Source organism: Ochotona princeps, chromosome 9 (assembly GCF_030435755.1).
Source record: "Ochotona princeps isolate mOchPri1 chromosome 9, mOchPri1.hap1, whole genome shotgun sequence".
In the NCBI taxonomy this organism is placed as follows: domain Eukaryota; kingdom Metazoa; phylum Chordata; class Mammalia; order Lagomorpha; family Ochotonidae; genus Ochotona; species Ochotona princeps.
Genome location: NC_080840.1, coordinates 22,721,915 through 22,744,245, shown reverse-complemented (window position 1 = coordinate 22,744,245; position 22,331 = coordinate 22,721,915). Strand labels below are relative to the sequence as shown.

The 22,331-nt window shown below is 30.1% G+C and overlaps 1 protein-coding gene across 1 annotated transcript in view; it reads right to left on the bottom strand.

Annotated features, from left to right (window-relative positions):
- CSMD3 (CUB and Sushi multiple domains 3) overlaps positions 1-22,331 on the bottom strand; it is an 878,998-nt gene that overhangs the window by 541,487 nt on the left and 315,180 nt on the right. Inside the window, exon 7 of the mRNA XM_058668892.1 lies at positions 16,120-16,431. Within this exon, the coding sequence (XP_058524875.1) occupies positions 16,120-16,431 (312 nt within the window). The remainder of the gene's footprint in view (positions 1-16,119; positions 16,432-22,331) is intronic.

The window sequence follows — 22,331 nt, the reverse complement described above, 5'->3', positions numbered from 1 at the left end:
TGCGAGTGATGATTTACTGAAATACATACTAGTTATGAATTTGCCACACAGAACACAGACTGCCTGTAATTAATAAAAGGAAGATGTAAGAGTCTTTGTTCTTTGCAGTTATGCGATGTCATTTATATATAAACCTCCCTTAAGAATGTTCCTTTTAGTTTTTCCCTTTAAAATATGATATGCCTAGATGATTTATTAACCTCTTTGCTTTTCTTTGATTCCTTTGTGTCTATTTTGTTGTTAATGTTGTTGTTGTTGTTTCCCACAGGGTCTCTCTACATTTCTTAGATTTGTTTGTGATTTTTCTCCATCTAGAAGGATCTTATACCTCCCCTTATAGTTGTGTGTTTCGTTATTATTCTTTACTCCCTGAACCAGCAGCACTATGGTAACCCAAAATGTCTATTCTAGCCCTGTATTCAACTACTCTACCATTATTTTTCCACTTGTGAATTTCCCTGTTAACAATGTTTTTGTCAAAATTGTTATTTCATATTATGTGCATAATTTCTTACTTTCTTCATTACAGACATGTATTATAAGTAGGAATTCACTTCAACTGTCTCTCCACTATAAGAATTTACTTATAAGAGTCTAAAAATTTAATGGCAGTTTTAATACAAATATGAAATTAAAAAAGAAAAAAAGAATACAAAATGTAAACATTGTAAACCCAAAGGAGAAAGCTACAGAAGAAAAAACTATAGATAATCCAGTGCTAAAAATAATAAGCCATTATTGTATACTAGGGAAATAATGTGTCACTGATGAGTACTGAGAAAGAGGGGTGGATTGGAGGAGTTATGCATGTGGGAAGAATAGATTAGTGTGCACGCTTCTATAGGTATTTGTTTATCTGACTGGCTGAAGTCAAAGGAACAGCGTAATACAAAACAAGTGAATGCTTCCAGCTTACAAAGGGTGTGACCTTAAAATAAACATTTTAAATATATTTCTGATTAGAAAAACCTTGATTAATACATTCTTCTTTTTTAAGGCATCCACATACTCAGTATAGTCTGTGTATGGTACTGTATTTGTGTTTTTGGAAATAAAAACCATAATAATTATAAATCAATGCATTCATTTTAAGTAATAGCAATGTGTAAAGAAACAATATGAAATTAAATTCACAAAAGTATGCTAATCAAAAAATACTTGAGGATTTTCATCATTTCACTAGAAATAACATATTTGTCTGTTTACAAGTAAAACAAGAAAATTAGCACTGCAAGTATCAATTACCACAGTCTGTGTAAATTAATGTATCGCAGAATTCGTGCTGCATAAATATCATAAAATGTAACTTCTACGAATAAAAGTTATCTGCAATAAATTTCAGAATGTCATCAAATGATAAGTGCTTCAAGTGACCATATTTAACATTAGTATTAATTTGGCTTTTAAAATTAGTGTATTTCAGCAACCATGCAAAATTTATCTTCCTAAATAGCAGATTTTAAAATATATTATGATCTCTGTCTCATTTTCAACAGGCTACTCCTCCATGTTTAAGTGCCAGCATTCCATATGGGCATTAGTTCATTTTCCTGCTGCTCATTTGTTCTCTGTTACTTCATTTTCCATCCAGCTCCCTGTTTATGGCATGGAAATTAGTAGAGGATGGCCCAAAGCCTTGGGATTCTGCACCCATTGGGAGACCCAGGGGAGGCGGCTGGCTTCAGACCAACTTTGGATCAGCTCAGCTCTGGCCATTGTAACCACTTGGGGAGTGAACAAAGAGATGGAAGACCTTTCCCTCTGTCTCTCCCTCTCTCTGTAAATCTGACTTTCCAATAAAAATTAGTATTTTTAAAAAGATAATTTAAAAATATAGTATGATATTTCATACAAGTTAACAATATGCTAAGATAGCACATTATTTGTGCCAATTCTCTGCACTACTTGCACAGTACCTCAAAACAAGAAAAAATACTTCACTTTTGTTGCATTTGTGAATGAATGAATAGACCAAACAGTTATTTCTGGGTCATTTAACCAAGACTTATTTAGGGAGAGTGGAATTTCTTTTACTGATTATGAATCAAGAATGGAAGTAATGAACAACTAATCTTCATTATGAAGGGTTTTCATCTAAGAAACTATACACAGGAAAATAAGAGGTATATAATGAATTCAGACAGATTTAAAAATAAGATCCATGCACTAAGTTCCATTTCCTTTGTTCTCCTATTTTTCTTATGAAGAATGGTTTGATAACTTCCATATTTTTTAAATCACATTTTTGAGTGATATTTTTTTCAGCATGGAAGAAATATAATATGTATAATGTATGGCACAAAGAAATATCAAGGCAGCTATTAAATTCATTTTGTTTTTATAAGAACTGGACACCAGGTAAACCAGGTGAGCCACTTTGTTTCTGTAATTTTCATTATAGCAAACTAAACCCACTATAACAGATTACCACTGTGATTTTCCAGGTCAATCAATATTCCACTATCCTCAAATTTAATCTGAATTCCAAGTCATATATAAAATCTAACAAAGAATAAATAACATTGACTAAATGTTACTTGAATTTCATCTAACTTTAATGTTAATAAGCTGATGTGATTTTACTTCCAATTGAAATTTCAACTATTAATATAAAACTTAACTACCTGTGTACATAGATTAAGAGCTTGCTTTTAAGGGTCAGTTCCATAATAGATTAGGCAGCCAGGTAGAATGCAGATACCACATATGGGCAATGGTTTGATTACAGTCTGCTCCACGTCAGAGCCGGTTCTCTACTAATGCACAAGGGAAAGCAGCAGATAGCAACATTTCTTTGGCCCCTGGACCCACAATGAGAGACCTGGGTGAAGTTTCTGGTTTCTGGATTTGTTCTGGCCCAGCCCTGGTCCTTGCAGCCATTTGGAGAACGAAACAGCAAAAGAAATCTCTCACTCTGCCATGCCCCTCTAGTTCTGCATTTCGACTAAAATACATATTTTTTAAGTCACTTTTATTTCAAAAGTCAACATTTATGTAAAAAAAAGGTAGCACGTCAAAATACTTTTCACATTACAGAATGTTAGTGTAACTTCAGGAAATGTGGTACAAATGTAGAAAACAGATTGAGTAGATGTTGTGTTTGTGCTTCTCTTTAGACATGATAGAGGGGTATAAACATTAGGGAGGTTTCAAAATATAAACTAGAAAAGGTCTTTTCATCACAAAGCTTATCTAACTTAGTCATAAACTATCTCTTGGCTTCAAATATCATATGTGAAAGTTAATGGGTTCTTTATTATGTAATTTTAGCAGTTAAATGTTTCCATTTATCATTCTACTTCCATTGCTATGTATACACAGGTACATACATTAAGAAGTTAATTGTCAAAATGTATCTTTAAAAATGGAGGCAGAAGATTTGGTATTACAAAAGCATTTTCATTTGGAAATATTGCTTTTAAATTTGTTTAGGTTACTATAGAAGAGACCACACTATTTGTCAAATATTGTCAATATAACATGAAGGCATTTTTGTCATTTATATCATACAATCATAAAAATAAATACAACAGTCCAGCTTAGTATTTTTCTCATTTTACTTCCTTGGTAACAAAGTGTCCTGAAAGTGGCAGCAGGACATAAATATGCAATTCAATCAGATCACAATTCTTTTTTAATTAGACATGATTGACTTGGAGAAATTAAGTAGTTTATATCACATAATTTATTAGGTTTATTTCCTCTTTATTCTTTTTTGTTGTGTTCAGTTACATACCTGCATATGTAATTCTTATCATTTATTTTGACTTAATTATAATCTCATCTTTTTATTTATACTTCACAAAAAACTAATTAACATAGTTAATCCATTAATTTTTGTTTGGATATTAGAAATCACATGTATATAGTGAATTGGCTTTGCCCATTTTATTACTGGCAACTTATTTACACAAAAGAAAGAAACCTAATCAATTTTTGGCTAGGATTTTCATTACAGATTAAAAATAATATTTAAATTAATTTTATTTGTAATATTTCCCTCATTGACACTTGAATTGGTGGATATCTTTCTAGTCCCATAAGATATCAGCTACACTAGCTAATGTCTCTGCAGTTAAAGGAGATTTATATATTTACTTTTTACTATGTAAGAATAGGACTTGAATTAAAAGAATAATGACATCAAAATGATCAGATTAAAACATTTGGTATTACAAAAATAATAGTAAGTGGTATATTCATATTTATGCCTACAAACGTTAGAATTTAGCATAGTTTTGCACTGTCAGTACTTCCTAAACAAAACAGCTCTTAGGAACATACTTTTTGGAGTCTGCTACTTTATAACAACGTGCATTTTAATCCTCATAAATTAACCTGATGCCAGGATGAAAACTGACAACACTACTATAAAGTCAGCTTTACCATCATCATAAGTCTTATGTGTAGATTAACAATAAAAATTCCCAAGAATATATATTTGTAATTAATTGCAATTAAATGTTTCCAAATTACACAGGAAAGCCAAATATCAACTTCAGAAGCATACTATTGTCAGTCATGAGTCTCTGTGAAAAATGATAATTGTTCTTTTAATATGCTAAAAAAAATTGAGAAAACCTTTAAATACAGTAAATACTTAATAGCCATTACCTGCTATGAAAAGCACAGATAAATCCGTAGAGAGTCAAAATATGGATTATATAAGATTAAAAACTTTTCTAGACTTAGAATGATAAATTTCACTAATTTCATCAAGAAGTTATACAGCTATTTGTATAATTAATTAATTTATTCATAAATTTTCCCTCTGAAAACTCACAAGAAGCAGGCAATATGGTTCAGATCCACCAAATTTTAATTATTTAACTTTAAGGCTTTATTTATTATTTCATGCTTATTGTGGCTAGCACTTATTCTTAAATGTAGCATGCATACATTTAAAATAAATGTGATATCTTATTTTAATCAAAAGGAAACATATCTTCTAGAAATTTACACATGTGGTAAGAAACTGCAAGTTTTTTTGGTTTTGTTGAAGATGCTGAACCTATATAATCAACACTGAAAGAAAATCAATCTGTTTTTTAAACCTTTAAAATTTTACTTTTCAACCATTTTAGAAAATTACAACTGCTTCCACTTGGAAACTGAACAGAGTGGTCAGCAAAGAGGAGAAAGTGTGTTTTGTAACAGTGATTTGTTAGTTTTTACAGGCATTAGCAACTGAATAAATTTACTACTTGTTATGGACAGACTGCATACTTGACCAAAAAAAAATCATACAATTAATTTTTACATAAAGGCTCTAAAATATTTAGAGGGTTTTCTTGCTTCCTGAAAAGGGAACACACTCAGTAATTTATAACACTTACACATAGCAACAGATGTACCAGCAATGCTTGGCGTACCAGGACTTACAGTTATGGTGTGCTGTAAAATGTCAGGATTATATGAAAAATGTGGGATTTTTATTTTCTCTTTAGGATTCATAAAATTGAAATAATAAAAGTCACCATATGAGAAGAGTTACCGATGGTATGGTTTACATATACTTTTAACTCTTTAACTTTATTAAGTTTTTCATTTTAATTTTCTGACAGCTCAAAACCAACTGACTTTGTAAACTAACTTATCCAAGAATATATTCCCTCACTACAAATTTTACTAGTGCCACAAATTTTAATTAAAAAATAAAATCAAGAAAACATGGGATTAATTTAACACCACCATCCCTTCATTCTTATGATGTCAAGCATTTACATTTTATATGATTTCTTTCCTAAAAAACCTTTGTATCAGGATCTAGGCTCTGTTTAGAGCAAACACAGATGAGTTCTGAGGGTTGTATTTAATGCAGTTATGCCAATAAATTTCTGGCTATTCAATACAATATTGATTATAACATATCCACATTCAATATATTCATTTAAATTTTCAGATTTGTTTCCCTAGTTATCCTGCTTCTCTGGCCAGAATTTTTACCTGAATAGCCCACATTCTTACAGCTACATAATACATTACATTAGCTTCACTGGCATCGTTAGGGAATTTGTAAGAAAAGAATATTGAGCACCACATCAGTTTTTCTTTTTTTGTTTTGTTTTGTTCTAAATAAAATTAGCTTTAAAACAAACCTCGAAGTGTTTCTAACGAATATTTAATTTTTAAGCATAAGATTCTAACATCATATTCTTTTTTTCATACTCTTTAATTCTTTGAGTTATTCATCAGGAGGATAGAATAAGCAAAGTAAGAGAAGTATTTTCAAAATCCTTCACCATTGTGTTGAATGGTGTGGGCTTGAGTTCTTAATTAAAAGATGCTGGTCTTTTAAATCTTCTCTAGACAGTCTGCTACAGATTATACTATCCACCACTGTGCTCCCTTCCAACCCCACATTTTGGGTATTTCAACAGTCCAGCTACTGCTCCCCTACTCTATGTTACATCATGGCCCTTTTTACTTCTTTACATTTGCTTAGAACTAATCCCATTGAAAGTAAATTTTCCTTGAATTAGCCAATGTTCCATTGTTTTCAAATGAATTTGGACAAATAAGCCAATCAATGTGAACATTACAGATTTCATTTGAAGTATAGTTTTCAAGACTGCATTCAGAAAATATCTCTTCATTTGTCTATGACTATTGTCATTTTCCAAAGGATATAATATTTAGGTAGAAGTATCAGTAGCTTTTGCTCACCATTCAACTACTGGCCATTTATTTGTTTCTTAGGTTTTTGAAGATGTACAGTATAGAACTGTACTGTTTTCTTGTAATTCTCTCCCCATAAGACATCAATAATTAACACATATAGAATATATAAAAGAAAACTGAGTTGCCATGTTGAAGTTAAAGAGCAATTTATTGAGGAGTAAAAATGGTGAAAAAAAATAGAAATCAGATATGAATTGAACAGTCCACAATACTTTAGTATGACAAGTACATGAAATCAAATATGAATAATTTTAAATTGTAAAGACTTATTTACAATTCTTCTATCAGTGTTGCATTCCCCTAAATATTTTCTTTCTAGGGAAAGAAACTTCCTATGCTTTTTCCTTCACATTATTTACATCTTAAGAGATTTTTATATGATTAGAGTATGTTCTCCTATAATGTCTCCAGGAGATCATTAGTTATTGGGAGTATGTGAAAATACGAGTTGCCTTTGACCTAATTCTAATGGAAATTGCAAATTATCCAAGCAACATCTTTCAATTTACTTCATAAATGCGGAAACAGAGAAGACTCAAGTGAGTTGCCCAAGGTCATTAAATATATTTTAAAAATGTTCATCCAGTTCAATCTGCAACTTCACTACCATTTTTGAATTATATATTCTATCAAATTTCTTAAATATACAACTTGAAAATCCACAAAAAATCATGTGCTGCTATATTCCCTTCTCATTTATTATTTTAAAGCAAAGCTAATAATACAAAACTCTAGAAAATAGCAGTATTATTTTAATATGATTTAACTTTAATACGAAGCAGAAGCTTCATTAAGTGGATTAAACCTGAGATAAAGACAGATGATTTGTTAATAATGCCAAGTATAATCATAGACTTTAAGTCTCAGAGTATTTTATTTTAAAAATGTATACAGATGAATAAAGAGGTACAAAAAAGTCAACTGCTTTATGAAATGCAAATCAACATCTAGTCTTAGCAAAATCATCTTTGTCTGCATTTACTTTTAATGTGAAATTTCAAGAGTTGAAACTTTTTTCTTTAATGTACGTCTACTCAATAAAAAAAAAATCTCAGCTTGCTAAACTCCAGTTAAAATAAACCTAGAGATTTCTGATACTTACTCTCTTTTGGTATTATGAAAGAATGTCATTTGTTGAATAGTTTAAAGAAAGATCAAGTATCAACATTAAAATCAATAGTCTATGATTTATAATAAAAGTGATGCAACTGTGAAATGAAAAATATCCTATGCAGTGCACCGCAATCCTAACACTGTATATGAAGGTTTTGCTCATCCCAAATTTTAAAGATTAATTGTGTGATTTCACTCTGTGCACAGCAGGATAGCCATATGCTCTAAAAAAACTAGATACAAGGAAAGCAGCTTGTTGCAAAAGTAGGTGAAAATGGCCTGAAATAATTCTGAGCAAGATAAAAATGTCTCTAACATAGAACCATTTTCTTGTACTCCAAAAAGCAGAGAAGTCTGCTTTGGCTTAAGCTTTGAGCACAAATAGAATGTCTAGCCCCTTCTAAGTATTTTAACAAGGAGGAAAAAAAAGACTTAAAAAAGCCACCTATGTCACACTCACTGTGACTGTCTCATTCACAGGTACGATAATAATCCTTGGTAACCAATTTGGAAAATTAACTATATAAAAAGCATGCTTTCATTACTGATTTTTAAAGTTATCACTTGCCTTTTGATCAGTTCAGTATTTTATTAACAGTTCTCTATTTACCTATTTGACTAAAGTTATATAGAATATTAATGTAAGACATTAAAGTGAGATATCTGACTTAAAAGTTAGCCATAAGCATAATGATGTAGTTGAAAATCAACAAACAAACAAACAACAATCAAGAACACACAAACAGGTTTGTATAAAAGAAGATCACTGCCATGAGATTATCATTTCAATTAATGTGAAAAGCTATAGGCTTCCTGAAGACTTATTCAAAGCAAAACAAAAACTTAGTGTTGTCATCAGAAACTGTTGAAATGTTAGTGTTTCAAAATATTAATTTGAAAGCATAGCTTAAAGGCTAGCACTGAATGAAAATATTAAAATTTTTATTTGCAGTTTGTTGCTTTTGAGTAAAACATATTTTGATTCTTAATGTTGTGAGACAACTTCTTAAGCATACAAAATATTTTAATTTAATATCTTGCAAAAAAGCATTGTCTGCTTGATTCTAGCCAAAAACCCAAGAAGCCATAATTAATAAATTCTAATATTTTATTTTTAAAGCAGCTCATTCAACAAAACAGAAATATGAAAATATTTACTAATATAATTAACAGTGTTTTGACAATTCCACAAATGTAATGAAACAGCAACAAAATACAAAATGATGATATTCAACAAAGACTTATGCATTTAAACAATAAATTGAAATGGGTTGGGATATCTTTTTTTAATGTTTTAATACTAACGTTACACAAAATAATTTATCACAAGATAATAATCAGGAAAATTAAAAGAATAAAAACAAAAACAAAAACCAAAAACAAAAAACGATATTGAGAAAGAATTAAAGGTCACTATCTATAATTTCATCTCAAAATGCTGAGAATTCCCTGTACATTGTGTGGAATAACCATGATGGAAGTTCTCACCCTAAAAATTACTAATTAAATAAATAAAATATAAGATTAATTAGCGATCAGATAATCTCTGAACATTATAAATCATCATTTGTTATTTTGTATGCTTTAAAATGATTTACAAAGCAATACCTCATTTGCCTAAAATGTCCCTGTTTATACAAAGTAAGAAAACAGTATATAAATATTCACTCAGGAATGTTTGAGAGCTGGAATTTATTTTATGTCAAATCTGTCAGCCTCACAGAAAGGTTAGATTTTTTTGTGTGTATTATTAACATTTGAATTGTTCCGTAACAGACGATCTCAATGGGAGTGAGGGAGTGGGCTTATTTGCTATCTCTCAAAGGTAATCATCTTAATCTAAACTCTTGCTTCTCATTGTATTGGGATAGCCTGGAGTCTTATTCAAAATATAGAATCTCAACTCCAATACCATCAAGCTACAATCTGCATTCGAACACCACTGCTGCATGATTTTTGTGTTCATAATAAAACATGAGAAACATGGTCTAAGATGACATCAAATAACTATACCTTCTTAGTCTCCTTCTGTATATCTCACTAATTTATTTTCCTGCTCCTCTTCACTTGTAATTTCCTCTTCAAATTCTGGTTAAACTGATTTGCTTAAAAATACAGTTGGTAGAATCTTTGTTTTCTTTAACAAAGCCTTAGTTCCATATTGTCTATTTCTCCCCTATGATTGCTACCTCATCCGCTCACTCTCTTCTTTAGGTACCTAACTCCAGAAACAGAGAACTTTCGATTTCTTGATATAAAATTCACTTTTTTTTTTATAACTTAACTTGTTCTCTGTCTGGTATACTTTCCGCTGATTGTGTCCAGACTGTGGTAGAACATAGCACTAAAAGCAAGTCTATTTCATTCCCATTTTTTTAGCTCGCAGTTGAACTTTTCATTCCTCAAAGAGACCTTTCCTGATCTTCCCTGATGTGATTTATCTGCATATCCTGCTCTGATTTTCTGCATAGCCCTTCTTCTCATCAACCAATTTTGCTTCCAAGTTATTGCTTTTTTCCTTCTTCACAGGTGGATATAAACTCAATGAAGTGGGGGCTACTAATTGCTCAAAACTGAATACTCAACAACTGGTTGATGATTTGTCAAACAATATTAAAGAAAGTGGAAAGGGGAGAGAGAAAAGAAAAATAAAACTGAGAAAGAGAAAAAAGGACAGGGAAAATAAAAGAAAGTGAGTGGAAATTAAATGAATGTGTGAATAAGTACATTACCAATGTGCTAAAGCAAGAATAATAATATATTTATGATTAGAAATAACATTACTAAATGACAAGCTACAGTCGTCTCTGAAAGTGGAAAAAAATGGAATCTAATGAATACATACAAACATTGATTCAGGAGAAATTTCCTATTGTGGGTACTTTGAAATGTTTGTGATTGGGTGGGCGTTTGGCCTAAAGGGATGCTCATGTCCTAATCACTAAGAAAAACACTGTTGGAAAAACAAATTATCAAAAATATGCAAAATATTTGTAATACAAAGTTAGTTATCTTTTAATAACTTTTTAAAAGATATACTTCTTTATTTGACAGGCACAGTACATAGCAGGAGAGACAGAAAATTTTCATCTGCTGCTTCACTTTTTAAGTGTTCACAACAGCTAGAAGCTTCCTCCAGGTTACCTACTTGGTTGCAGAGCCCCAAGCATGTGTGCCTGACTTTGCTGTTTTCTGATACATTAACAGGGAGATGGATCAGGGATAGAGCAGCTGGGGCTCAAATATGTGCCCAAGTGGGATGCTGTTACCACAGGCAGTGACTATGCTACAGCACTGGCACTTTAATTTCATTTTTCTATAATAGTTTTGAAGTACACTTAACTAACTTAAAGTTTACATTTACTAGAAGAAATAGACAGTTACTTTCTTAATGTTTTGATTGCAATATTTGCCATTTTTATACTTGGTTGATAGAATCTATAAATTAATTAGCATAGAGTAGGCACATATAAACTTAAATGTCAATAGAAAATATAAAATAATGATGAAAATATTATTAATACATAGTATGAACAAGGAACCCATTGACTTTTAAGATTAGACAATAGCAGTTTTATTATCCAAACCCTCTTGGCCTTTCAAATACTTCACTAATGGTTAAATTTGTCCACCTATTAATCTATGTTTCAATGTTTATAATTGACTTAGGAATATGTTGTTTGATGAAACTATCTATATTTGCACAAAGCTAAATACTAGAACACTCTTCTTAAAATGAACTGCTTTGTAGTGTTTCCAGAGTAAGTTCTACAACAATTGCAAGAATGTGAGTCTGATTATCTTACTTCTAACAGCACAGAACACAGCTGAAGACAGTTTACCTCATCCTAGTTCACAAAGCATATCCATTCTGCAGTAATTCTTTTTCTAATTACTGAGAAATGTTTTTTGTAATGTTGTTTTTATATGCTTCTTATGAGAATATAGACCATTGGTCTTATTACTTGAAGTTTTAACATGCTTACACAAGATAAAATATTCAGTAATACCCAAATATCTCATGATTTAATAAACCTACATTAGTATTTATAAAATCTATTTATGTGTTAATACATAAATTTCTCAGCGTAATAAATTTATGAATCTGAGAACTAGAACATATTCACCTTACAAACTGATACTATGCAAAGGCATTAATAGAAATTGTGAAAAGAATACAACTTGCTCACAAACACTGGGAATTATTTAAAATGCTTTCACTGGGTGAGGAAATAATCTAGCAATGGGCACATTGTCAGTACCTAAGAACTGTAACATCTACACAGCTGATGATGACTTAAATGGTTGGGTCCTGACACCCAGGCATGCAGGAGTTTTAAACTGATTACCTGAAACCTGACTCCAACCTCAGGCTTGTAGGCACTTACGGAATGAACTAACAGATAGGAATACTTTCTTTTTCTGTCATCCATGTGTGGTTGGTCTCTCTCTCTCTCTCTCTCTCTCTCTCTCTCTCTCTCTCTCTCTCTCTCTCTTCTCTCTCTCTCTCTCTCTCTTTCTGTTTCTATCTCTGTCTCTCTCTCTGTCTCTTTCTCTATGTGTGTGTGTGTATGCATATGTCAAAAACTTGGTATTATACTAGATAGTTTAAAATATCCCATTTAGTTATAAATAGATAATTGTGAAATACAAACCACTTTTAAAAATCATTATTTAAGTTCTTATATTTCAGTTTTAATATCAAACTAGGGTATGAAAGGGTTATTTTTAAAGTATTTTAAAGAAACGCTAGCAAATAACTTCAAAAAGAAATGATGCAACAAACCCTTCTGACATCTTTTAAAATATTTCCATTAGATATAGTTGAACACTTTCTATGTTTACAGACTTCTAAACTTTCTGCTCCACACAAGTTAATTCAATAAACCCTTTTATTACAGCTTTTAGTAATGTAAGCACAATTTACTATTTTCAAAGTTTTATTTTTCTGACCAAAATTCAAAACAGATGACAGAAATTTTGTTTCATCTTTGCAGAGAAAAATAGCTAAGATGTTTGGCACTTCCACTCACCATCACTTTTTGTCTTCAAAATAACTGTAATGTATAGAAGTTTGAATTTGTAGGTATCAATGAAAACTATAGAATCTTTCTAATCTTTTTGCTTGTAAGCATCAGCAAAATATTAGCTACTGTATTATTATCAAATCTTGTTCATGTCATAGTTTCCTTTTGCTTCATTATAAACTGTCTTTGATTTTAGAATGTACAATAAATATAATCAAGGAATTTGCATTCATTTTTATTCAAATTCTGAAGTGCTAATCTAACAAAAACAACATATTATTGTAAGCTAATTAAAATAATTTTGCTATTATAAACTGTTTTTATGATTGCAACAAAATTTAACAGTTATCTATAATATAGAAATATGTTGTCTTCAAGAAGAAAATTTCAAGTATTTCAGTAATTCAGTTGAAACTTCCAGCAACTAGAATTGTAAATATTTATTCAGTTTTTAACAAATATTTTCTAAATATGCCTACAGGCTGAAAATCTTGCTAGGAAATACGATGCAAATAAATAATATACATCATTCTTTTTCCTCAGAAATCTTAAAATTCACAGAAAATGCCACTTAAGTGGTTGATTACATATAGAGAGGAAAATGTAGGCTAAAATTGCATGGAAAACATAACCTTCAAGAAATCATAATTTAAGCAAAATCCTGGAACATAAATTAGAATGATCTGGCTGGAAGAAAAGATTAGTCTCTAAGGTGTATGGTTTGAACCCAGAAACAATATAATGTCTCATAAAGAAGACATTTAATTTGACACATTCCCCTACAAGTTATGAAGAGTCGCATGAGATGAAATTGAAATATGAACAAAAGCCAGGACATGCAAGTTCCAGTGGGTCATCAACAAATCCTAGCTGTATTCCTAAATTCATGCAGAAATAATTGGATTTTTTTAATAATTTAGGTTATATGGCTGGATTTTCATTTTTAGAACATTCTGACTACATCATAAGCAATGAATTTAAAGAATCATAACTGTTTTCAACAAAGCAAGATTCAGCAATATGTTTTGATTTATGTTTATTGACTTGTTTAAAAAGCAATTTTTAAAAATGTAAATGACTTGCTCCCTGCATATACCATATAAATCCTTTGCTATTCTGATTATCCAGGAATTTTACAAAATCTATCTAATACACAGGATGGTTTTATCTACAGAACCGAACCCAATACTTAACAAGTATTTTAGACATGCTGTTAGAGAAGGAATACTTATTATCTTGTTTTAAACATGTTACTTTTATTTCAGTCAATTCTAGCTTAGAAATTTGAAGCTTCAACAAATCAAATTCATGAAGTCATACAGTTTTTAATCTGTAAAATAATATCTGTTTTGAGACCTTTGAAGTACAATAATCAATAGACAATCTGCTTTTCACTTAATATTTTTTGCCTATGCTGTTAAAACTTTGGGTTGAAAATAATAGATATTCAAAGAAAAAATAAAAAAGGAGAAATAAACATTATTAATTTGGAGATTTCATGTAAGTATAATAATCTAAGTAATTGAAACTAATGCAGATAGCATTTCAAAACTATTTCTATGTAACATTTAATAGATATTTTTAAAGAGTCAATAATTAAAATCTATTTCCAAGTAGATGGCCCCCCTGAGTGGTTAGGGAGTTCAGACTGAACATTACAGCAATATAGGAAATGCTGGCTCCTAAATAGCATTGGGATATTGTAACTGAGAAAATATTAAACATTGATTTGATATCTACCAAGCCATCATTCTAGATACTTGACATTTACTTGAATACAGTTTAAAATTTGTATACTAAACTATCTGTAAATCACATAATCTAATAGTTGACTACCATATTTTTCTATGCAAACTATTGCTTCAATTTATAAAGCAGTAATTTATATCCCCATCTTTCCAAACCATCTTACAGCAAACTTTGTTTAATTCAGTATTACCAGTTGATTTTTCCAAAACTTGTTTACCATCTTACTCAATAGATAATAAAAGAATTACTAAAATTTTATATAAATGTTAATGCATAAAATTTTGCAAAGAGAGTGAAAAGAAACACACAATTTTGGTAATTTCTTAATGTAAGTTTATCCATTTGTATTTACTTGTAGTAAGAAGAGAGTATCTACTTGATTAAGCAAATTAAATTTAAACAGGTGGCCTATATTCTTAGGAATAACAGGGCACATAATAGTAAATAGATAAGCATAATAGTATTGATTCAATCCTTTACGAAGTCTATCACATGTTAAAAATTCACTTTAGCATACATCTTACTAAAAATATTCAACCGGTATTTTAATAAAAATTCTAATGTAAATGGAATGTTGAGTTTTTTTATTATTTTAAATTTTCTGTAAAGGCGACTTTATTTCTTTCATGTACTCTTAGCATTTAATGCTTTTCTATTACTTATACCATGATGACTAATCACACTGCATAAACTTTAGCCAGTTTAGAGAATGTATAGTGATGAGCAGGAAATGCAGTAGCATTTTATGTTTGAAATATTCAGTTAATTAGTATTTCCACTGACACATATTGATATAAATTTCTTTGATTTTTGATACAGCACTTTTTTCATAAATTGCTCTATGAAATTTGCCAAAAAAGGAAAACATGCTTCGTAACTTTCCTAAAGTGCCTTTATGTCAATTTAGTACAAACTACCAATATATGATTGCATTTTATTGTTTCTCAAAAACAAATTAAGAAAGAGATATTTAAGTTTTAAGTCCTAATATCAATCAACATATGCTGTAATTCTGGAACAACAAATCTAGTTGTAATATAATCAATGATTCAAGCAACAGGTAATTTATAAAAAAGAATAAAGTATAATGCTTCTATGTTCGCCAAACTATCTAGCTCTTAGTTGTTAATGACTGGTTATAAAACAAAAATGTCATGCGCATACTGATGCGTTCTACATGGGATAAATTATCTATGTGTAAATATATTCACTTATTTAGAGACTAACTTTTTCTGGTTATCTCAACATCACAATGGTATGAAATAACAGGCATTCAGTATTTGTTTTGATTATCCTTTGCATTATTTTCTTTCTACTCTTATCCCCACCACCCTCCAGTTTTGCATTCCAGTAAGATTTTCTTTACTTTAATTTCTGTACTTTTAAATTACTTCAACCTTAGCTGTTACTATCTACATTTTTCAACTACTTTAAATATTCTTTTTCTACATACTGACTGACTCTTTGATCTCACTCTCTAATTAGAATCATTACCAACATACGGCTTTGGCTGTAACTAAAGGGGCACAAGTAAAATAACATCCGATACCTCTATGAGTAACAACTGCATGCTCTTTAGTTCTTTCTATCTGTTCAGCATTTCTTGGTCTTCTCCTTGTACTTTGTGTATCTGCTTGATGAGGAGAGAGCCCGTCCTTGGATGTGTTGGGGTCCAGACCTGAATTTCTGAGATTCGTAACTTGCACTCGCTGTTCCTCGGAAAGTCTATGGATGGTGACAGCTGTAACACTGGATACAGTAACATCTGCAGGTGTGCTAGCAACAGCAATTGCACCAGTGGCAGTCCTGTTATGCTCCTCTAACTCACCAGTGGAGGTAGTGTGGGTCAATGTAGAAGAACCTGTGGGACACAGTAGCACTAGATGCTAACTTTTTCTTTTAAATTTTCTTTTTTTTTTTTGAAAGTTTAATAAATTACTTTCTCTTCTATCAACTTATGGATAATCAACATGAAGAGGCAAAACACAAACACACTACTAAAACGTGAAGCACATCAGTCTGTAGGCTTCATTGTACCAAACAACCTATGGACAGTTATTATACACAAAGTACACAACAATTTCACTAAATACATGGTAGGAGGTGGAAGATTATACCCTTTATTTTGCTCTGAATCAATCTTTATCTTCTGTGCTTTCAATTCACAGATTAATTTAAGCAATAAACTCCTGGCAAGCGACATATTTTGATAGAATGGGTAACTATGTAACCACACTTTTCTCAAAAGTATGCTTTGAACAGTCTGTGCCATAACTCTTAATAATTTCTGGGAAGAGTATCAAAATATTCCATTTTAAGACAAACAAATGGAAAAAGGAGGATTTAAAATCAAAGCCAAAATAAAAACAAATTGGTGAAAAATGAGACCCTGAAATTACTGCATGTAAATATCTTAACCTTATCACCCAAAAAGCAGTCAACATTATAAAATGTTCAATGTTGTGGGCTATTAAATGTTTTTAGATTTAGCTCATTAGAATTAATATTTGTTCATTATTTTAAAATAAAATATTAGATGACCAATTTTAACCTAATTAAATAAAAATCATTTACAAACATTTAAAATTAACCACTACTCAACATTTAATGTGTATTCATACTAGGTTAGCTTTAACTAACAGTTGGGAATTACCAACTACAGTATATGCATTACAGGGTATTGTGTATGTGTGTGTAGCATTACTATAATATATAATATACATATATGGGATTTGTAATATCATCCTTACCAAATTTTTATTATACTTAAGCATTATATAATTGGAATGCCAAGTCAGGATGTTATTTTTCCTTTCATTTAATTTTTATAGGTTGTAGTTAGTTGTGAATGAGTATTATATAATAAAAATGGTACCTTAACAGCATTAAAAAATGCTACCCTTAGCAGCATAAAATTGCCTGAAGCTATATTTCCAAGTATCTTAACAGCTAAAATTGTGCATAGGGAAAATCATTGAATTTTGAAGTTGCAAATACTAATTAGGAATCATAGGTTCTGGTTAAGAAACTCTTGATGTTTTAAGTCAAAGTTATATATTTTTATATAATTTTCTTCTCAGCATTTCAAAATTTATCCACAATGTTTAATAACATGCTTAGGGATATTTTATTCATTACAAAAGTGGTAGTATCATTAAATATGGATTAAGAATGATCTGCTTTTTGTGTCTTGTATTATTGGTAGGCAGTCTTGCTTGATAGCAAAAAAGGAAAAAAAAGTCCAATAGGAGTTCCATTTAAAAATTATACATTTCTGCTACTAATTATCCTAGTCTGTGTCTTCTCATCCTATTTTAATTTTTGTGGAAATTCAAAAGAATTAAATGATGATTGAATGTTGAATGGAATGACATAAAAGGTATCAGGAATATAAACTTATTTTAAATAGTTTCATATATTTCAAGCGTCAATCCAAATACAGCTGCTCTTCAAATTGATCCAAACTGAGATTTTATAAAAATTAGGATCTATTAAATTAATTTTTCTTATGCATATGGATTGTACTATTCCTTTATTTTAATATAAGGTAATGTTTGATAAAGGTTTCGTTAAACTTTTAATCAAACAACAGCTTTGTTATAGTACTAGCAAGTACATGAAGGACAGTACAACATGTATTTGGGATGTCCAGGTGCTCATTATTATTAAAATAGGTCCATATTATTTTCTTAATAACTAAACTTAGAGAAGCAATTGGAAGTGGGATAATGCTTTAAAAATTTTTATAACATATTTACAATTTCTGCCATCTGGATTTTAGCATAAAGAAAGAGGCAATTTATCTAAGAATATGTATTGTAATTATAAAGCAAAAATATGTGAAATTAGGTATTTATAATCTGTGTCAAGTTCCACAGACTATTGAATTATATCATTTTTAAAAAACTGTCTCATGAGAATCCCTACCACTCACAACAGGGTATGTCAAATTATCATATTCAGCATTGAGTCTTTAGGATTAACCTCATAATATCTGGTAGTTGTGTAAATAATTTGGATTAAATGCTGGAAACAGTAATGCTTGGGACACAATTGGTGGGTCAGACATTCTGTGTTAATTCTCCACAATAATCACTGTAAACATTTAGAGACCAATTAAACAAGCATAAATTTTCCTGAAGATACCAGGCTGAAAATACAATTACAGGTCAAATTTGGGAGTTAGAAATGATCATTCGTAGTGTTTTGACTAAGGACTTGCTAATAACATACATCCTCCAAATCTTCAGCATTACAGAGATGTATCTCACTATTGGTGGTGGTAATTCAATCCTATAGCCTGAACCAGAATAAAGGACAGAATTTAATATTAAAGTGTATCATCATAAAACATGATTTCTCAACAATCATACACTAACCTAGTCACACATCTTACTAACCAGTACCTATGTTTCACTTATATTGCTTTTAATATAATTAAAACAGAAGCAGAATGCAAGTTCCTGAATGGCTGAAATTTTTTTGTATGTTCTGTTCATTGTTCAAACCCTATCATTTCGGACAGTATTCTGTACATAGCAAACATTCAAGAGGAATTCGTCAAACTATGGACTAAATGAAAGAATAAGTTTTGTAAAATGACTCAAATAATTTTAGTAATAATGAACAGGATAAATTTGACAAATGAAACATAATTACATTTTGCTCATAGCAAACTCATATTTCCAATAGTGATATGGCTTAATAACCAATTCAAATATGTAGGAGGTTGATGTGGAGGAAATACATACTTTTGGTTTTAACCTTCAAAAACATTACTTTGAAAAAGTGTGGAAACTGAAGATACGGTTGAAAAAGTAAAATCACTTAAAGATTTTTGTCTCTTTTTCCAAACATGAAAGTTTATTCTGTCAGTGTGAATAGATTCAATAAGTGTTCAAATTACAGGAGTAGTAATATAGTATAATGACAGAAGTAGTTCAGCAAAATAATGAAAGTGTAAAAACATTGATCTTGAAGAGCCAATAAAACAAGTTCTAACCGTTTAGAATATAATATATAGATACAACCATTTTCTCTAAAGTGTAAATATATGTAGACTGCTAATATTGGAGCTCTTTAAATTGACAGTGTCTGAAACACAGATTTTTCAATTATGCAGATGCATCATTTAACAGTTTGAAAACATTCTAATTTTTTGTATATATTATTTTGCAATGAAGTAATTGCTAATGTTGGAAAAGAACTTTATAATTGCGTAAAGCAATGATGTAATATTAAATGCATATAACAGAGATTAAAATATCTGACTTTCTTTTTAAAAAAGAAATCAAGTATGCTATATAATTATGTAAGCAGTGTCTCTGGTAATACAGTTAAATGTATTATATATAATAAATATACGTAAAGTAAAAGGAAGAATACATACATCAAAGAAAGTTCAACTGAAAGAAAATTAGGCATAGAAAGTGTACTTTATCACAATTAGACTAATTTTTCTTAAGTTACCTGAAACAGCTTTTTAAATAAAATATGTACAATATAAAAAAACCTGAAACATTTTATTCTTATTATTAAACAAGATACTTCCTAACAGAAAAATGAAATGACTCACAGAAATATACATGCTTGTATAAATCAAAATTATATCATTCTGAAGAATGATAATGAAAAGTGGAATGTTGTACATGTAAATAAACAAGTTTATATAACAGTAGTAAATACAAAACTGAATCGATTTTTTACTGATATTAATTATACTTAAATTTTAAAGTTTTTAAATTTTAGAAATAAATCTCCAATTGAAGCATACATAACAAAGTAAAACTCTTTAATAGCTATAAAATTTTAAAAATGTATCAGTTAATACTACATAATATGCTTGAATTTGAACTTTCTTTGAAATGACATTTTAAACTTAAACAAAATTTTAAGTTTGAATGTTTTGCTGTGCTTTGTAATTATTGTCTAACCACTGCAGAAGAACAGAATATGTTGTTAGAGATATGAGTCAATAACTCAAAATAAATATATACAATTACATCTTAAAGATAATTACATATTTAAATAAGTCACTTTTAGAATTACTTTTCGCATCTTATTTTATGTAAATTAGATTCAAATATATATATTCAAGGTTCATCAGAGTAACAATTTCATGAACTGAAGAAAAATGCAATGAACATATTACACATAAAAACAGGTGAACACAAATACATACATACAAAAACTAATGTGACAATTTCAATGTATCACTTAGACATTCTATAAAGAGTATGTAATGTATGCTGTTTGCTTCTTTTATTTAATATTAACTATATAAAATTAATAGAAATATTGCTACTGAATAAAATACTTGCAAACTAATTGAAAATGAGTGTATGATAGATGAGAAAATCAAACTGTTTTTGCTTTTTGTTTATGTTTTTTTAATTTTAATATGCTTCTTCTAACATTCCAAAGTGTGCATTTAATAATTTAAATTGGTGAATTTATGTATGCTATCAATGCTCAAGTTGGAGAAGAAATGGGTAAATTGTCAAAAAAGGTAGTTTTTAAAATTCTAGAAGAAATATAAATAGGCTACCTCTGATTAACTGTAGAATCTGGGAGAATTTTTGGTGAATGTTTAGGAACAACATATTCTAGCTATAGACAGTATTAATCTTTTAAATTTGCTGCTTTAGGGAGTGACACCATGGCTGAAAAGGCTATTGCTCCATCGTATTGTGCCAGCATACCATATGGGCACTAGTTCCTGTCCCACCTGCTCCACTTCTCATTTAGTTCCCTGCTTCTGGCTTGGGAAAGCAACAGAGGATGGCCCAAGTCCTTGGGACCCCACACCCACATGGAAAACACAGAAGCTGCTAGCTCCTGGTTTTAGATTAGCTCAGCTCCAGATGTTGCTACCATTCGTCGTGTGACCAGTGGACAGAAGTTCTCTCTCTCCTCTCTGTAATCTGCCTTCCCAATAAAAATAAATAAATGTTTAAAAAATTACTAAAATTAATTAAAATACAACATTTATTTCAAGCTTCAAAAATGTTGTATTTAATAAAAAATGTCATGTTTAATAAATATAATACATCCTTGGTTATAATAGTTACCCTAAAAGGTGGGGGAACATTTGCTACTCAGAGTATGAAATGAAATGCAAAAATGCTAACACTTGTATCAGTAATTCTGAAATGGTAAAATGTGAAAAGAGACCCTTCTTAGTGAAATAATAACTCAATAATTCATATAATAGATATTGTGGGTTCTTAAATAAATAGGTACACCTTAAACTTCAATGCAAATACCTACATTAAATTTACTTTGTGTTTTTGAACATTTACCATATTAATATATTTAGGTTTATGTTTGTATTTTTATTTCTGCTTAAATTTATAAGCCCTATTAGGCAACCAGTATTAAGCTTTGTTGCTGTTTATCAAATGTAAATGGCCCTCTGGTTATGTTATAGAAATAAGAAAATAAAGCAAACATGTGGTATCTAACCTTATGGGATTGGCTCATCTCCCTTAGCATTATGGTTTCCAGTTGGGCCCATTTGGCCACAAAGAACTGCTTTTTGTTTTTTTAATAGCTGAGTAGTATTCCATGGAGTAGATGAACCATAGCTTTCTTTTAAGATGATATGATGTTATGTATAACATGTTATGTATGTTATGTTATATGTTGTGTATAAACTAAAATTGAAATGTCAATGAGGTGGTCACAGAATGTGGTTAAGAACTCGCATTTATTTTTAACATATTGGTTACTCATTACTATGTCAATTAATTCCATAATAAT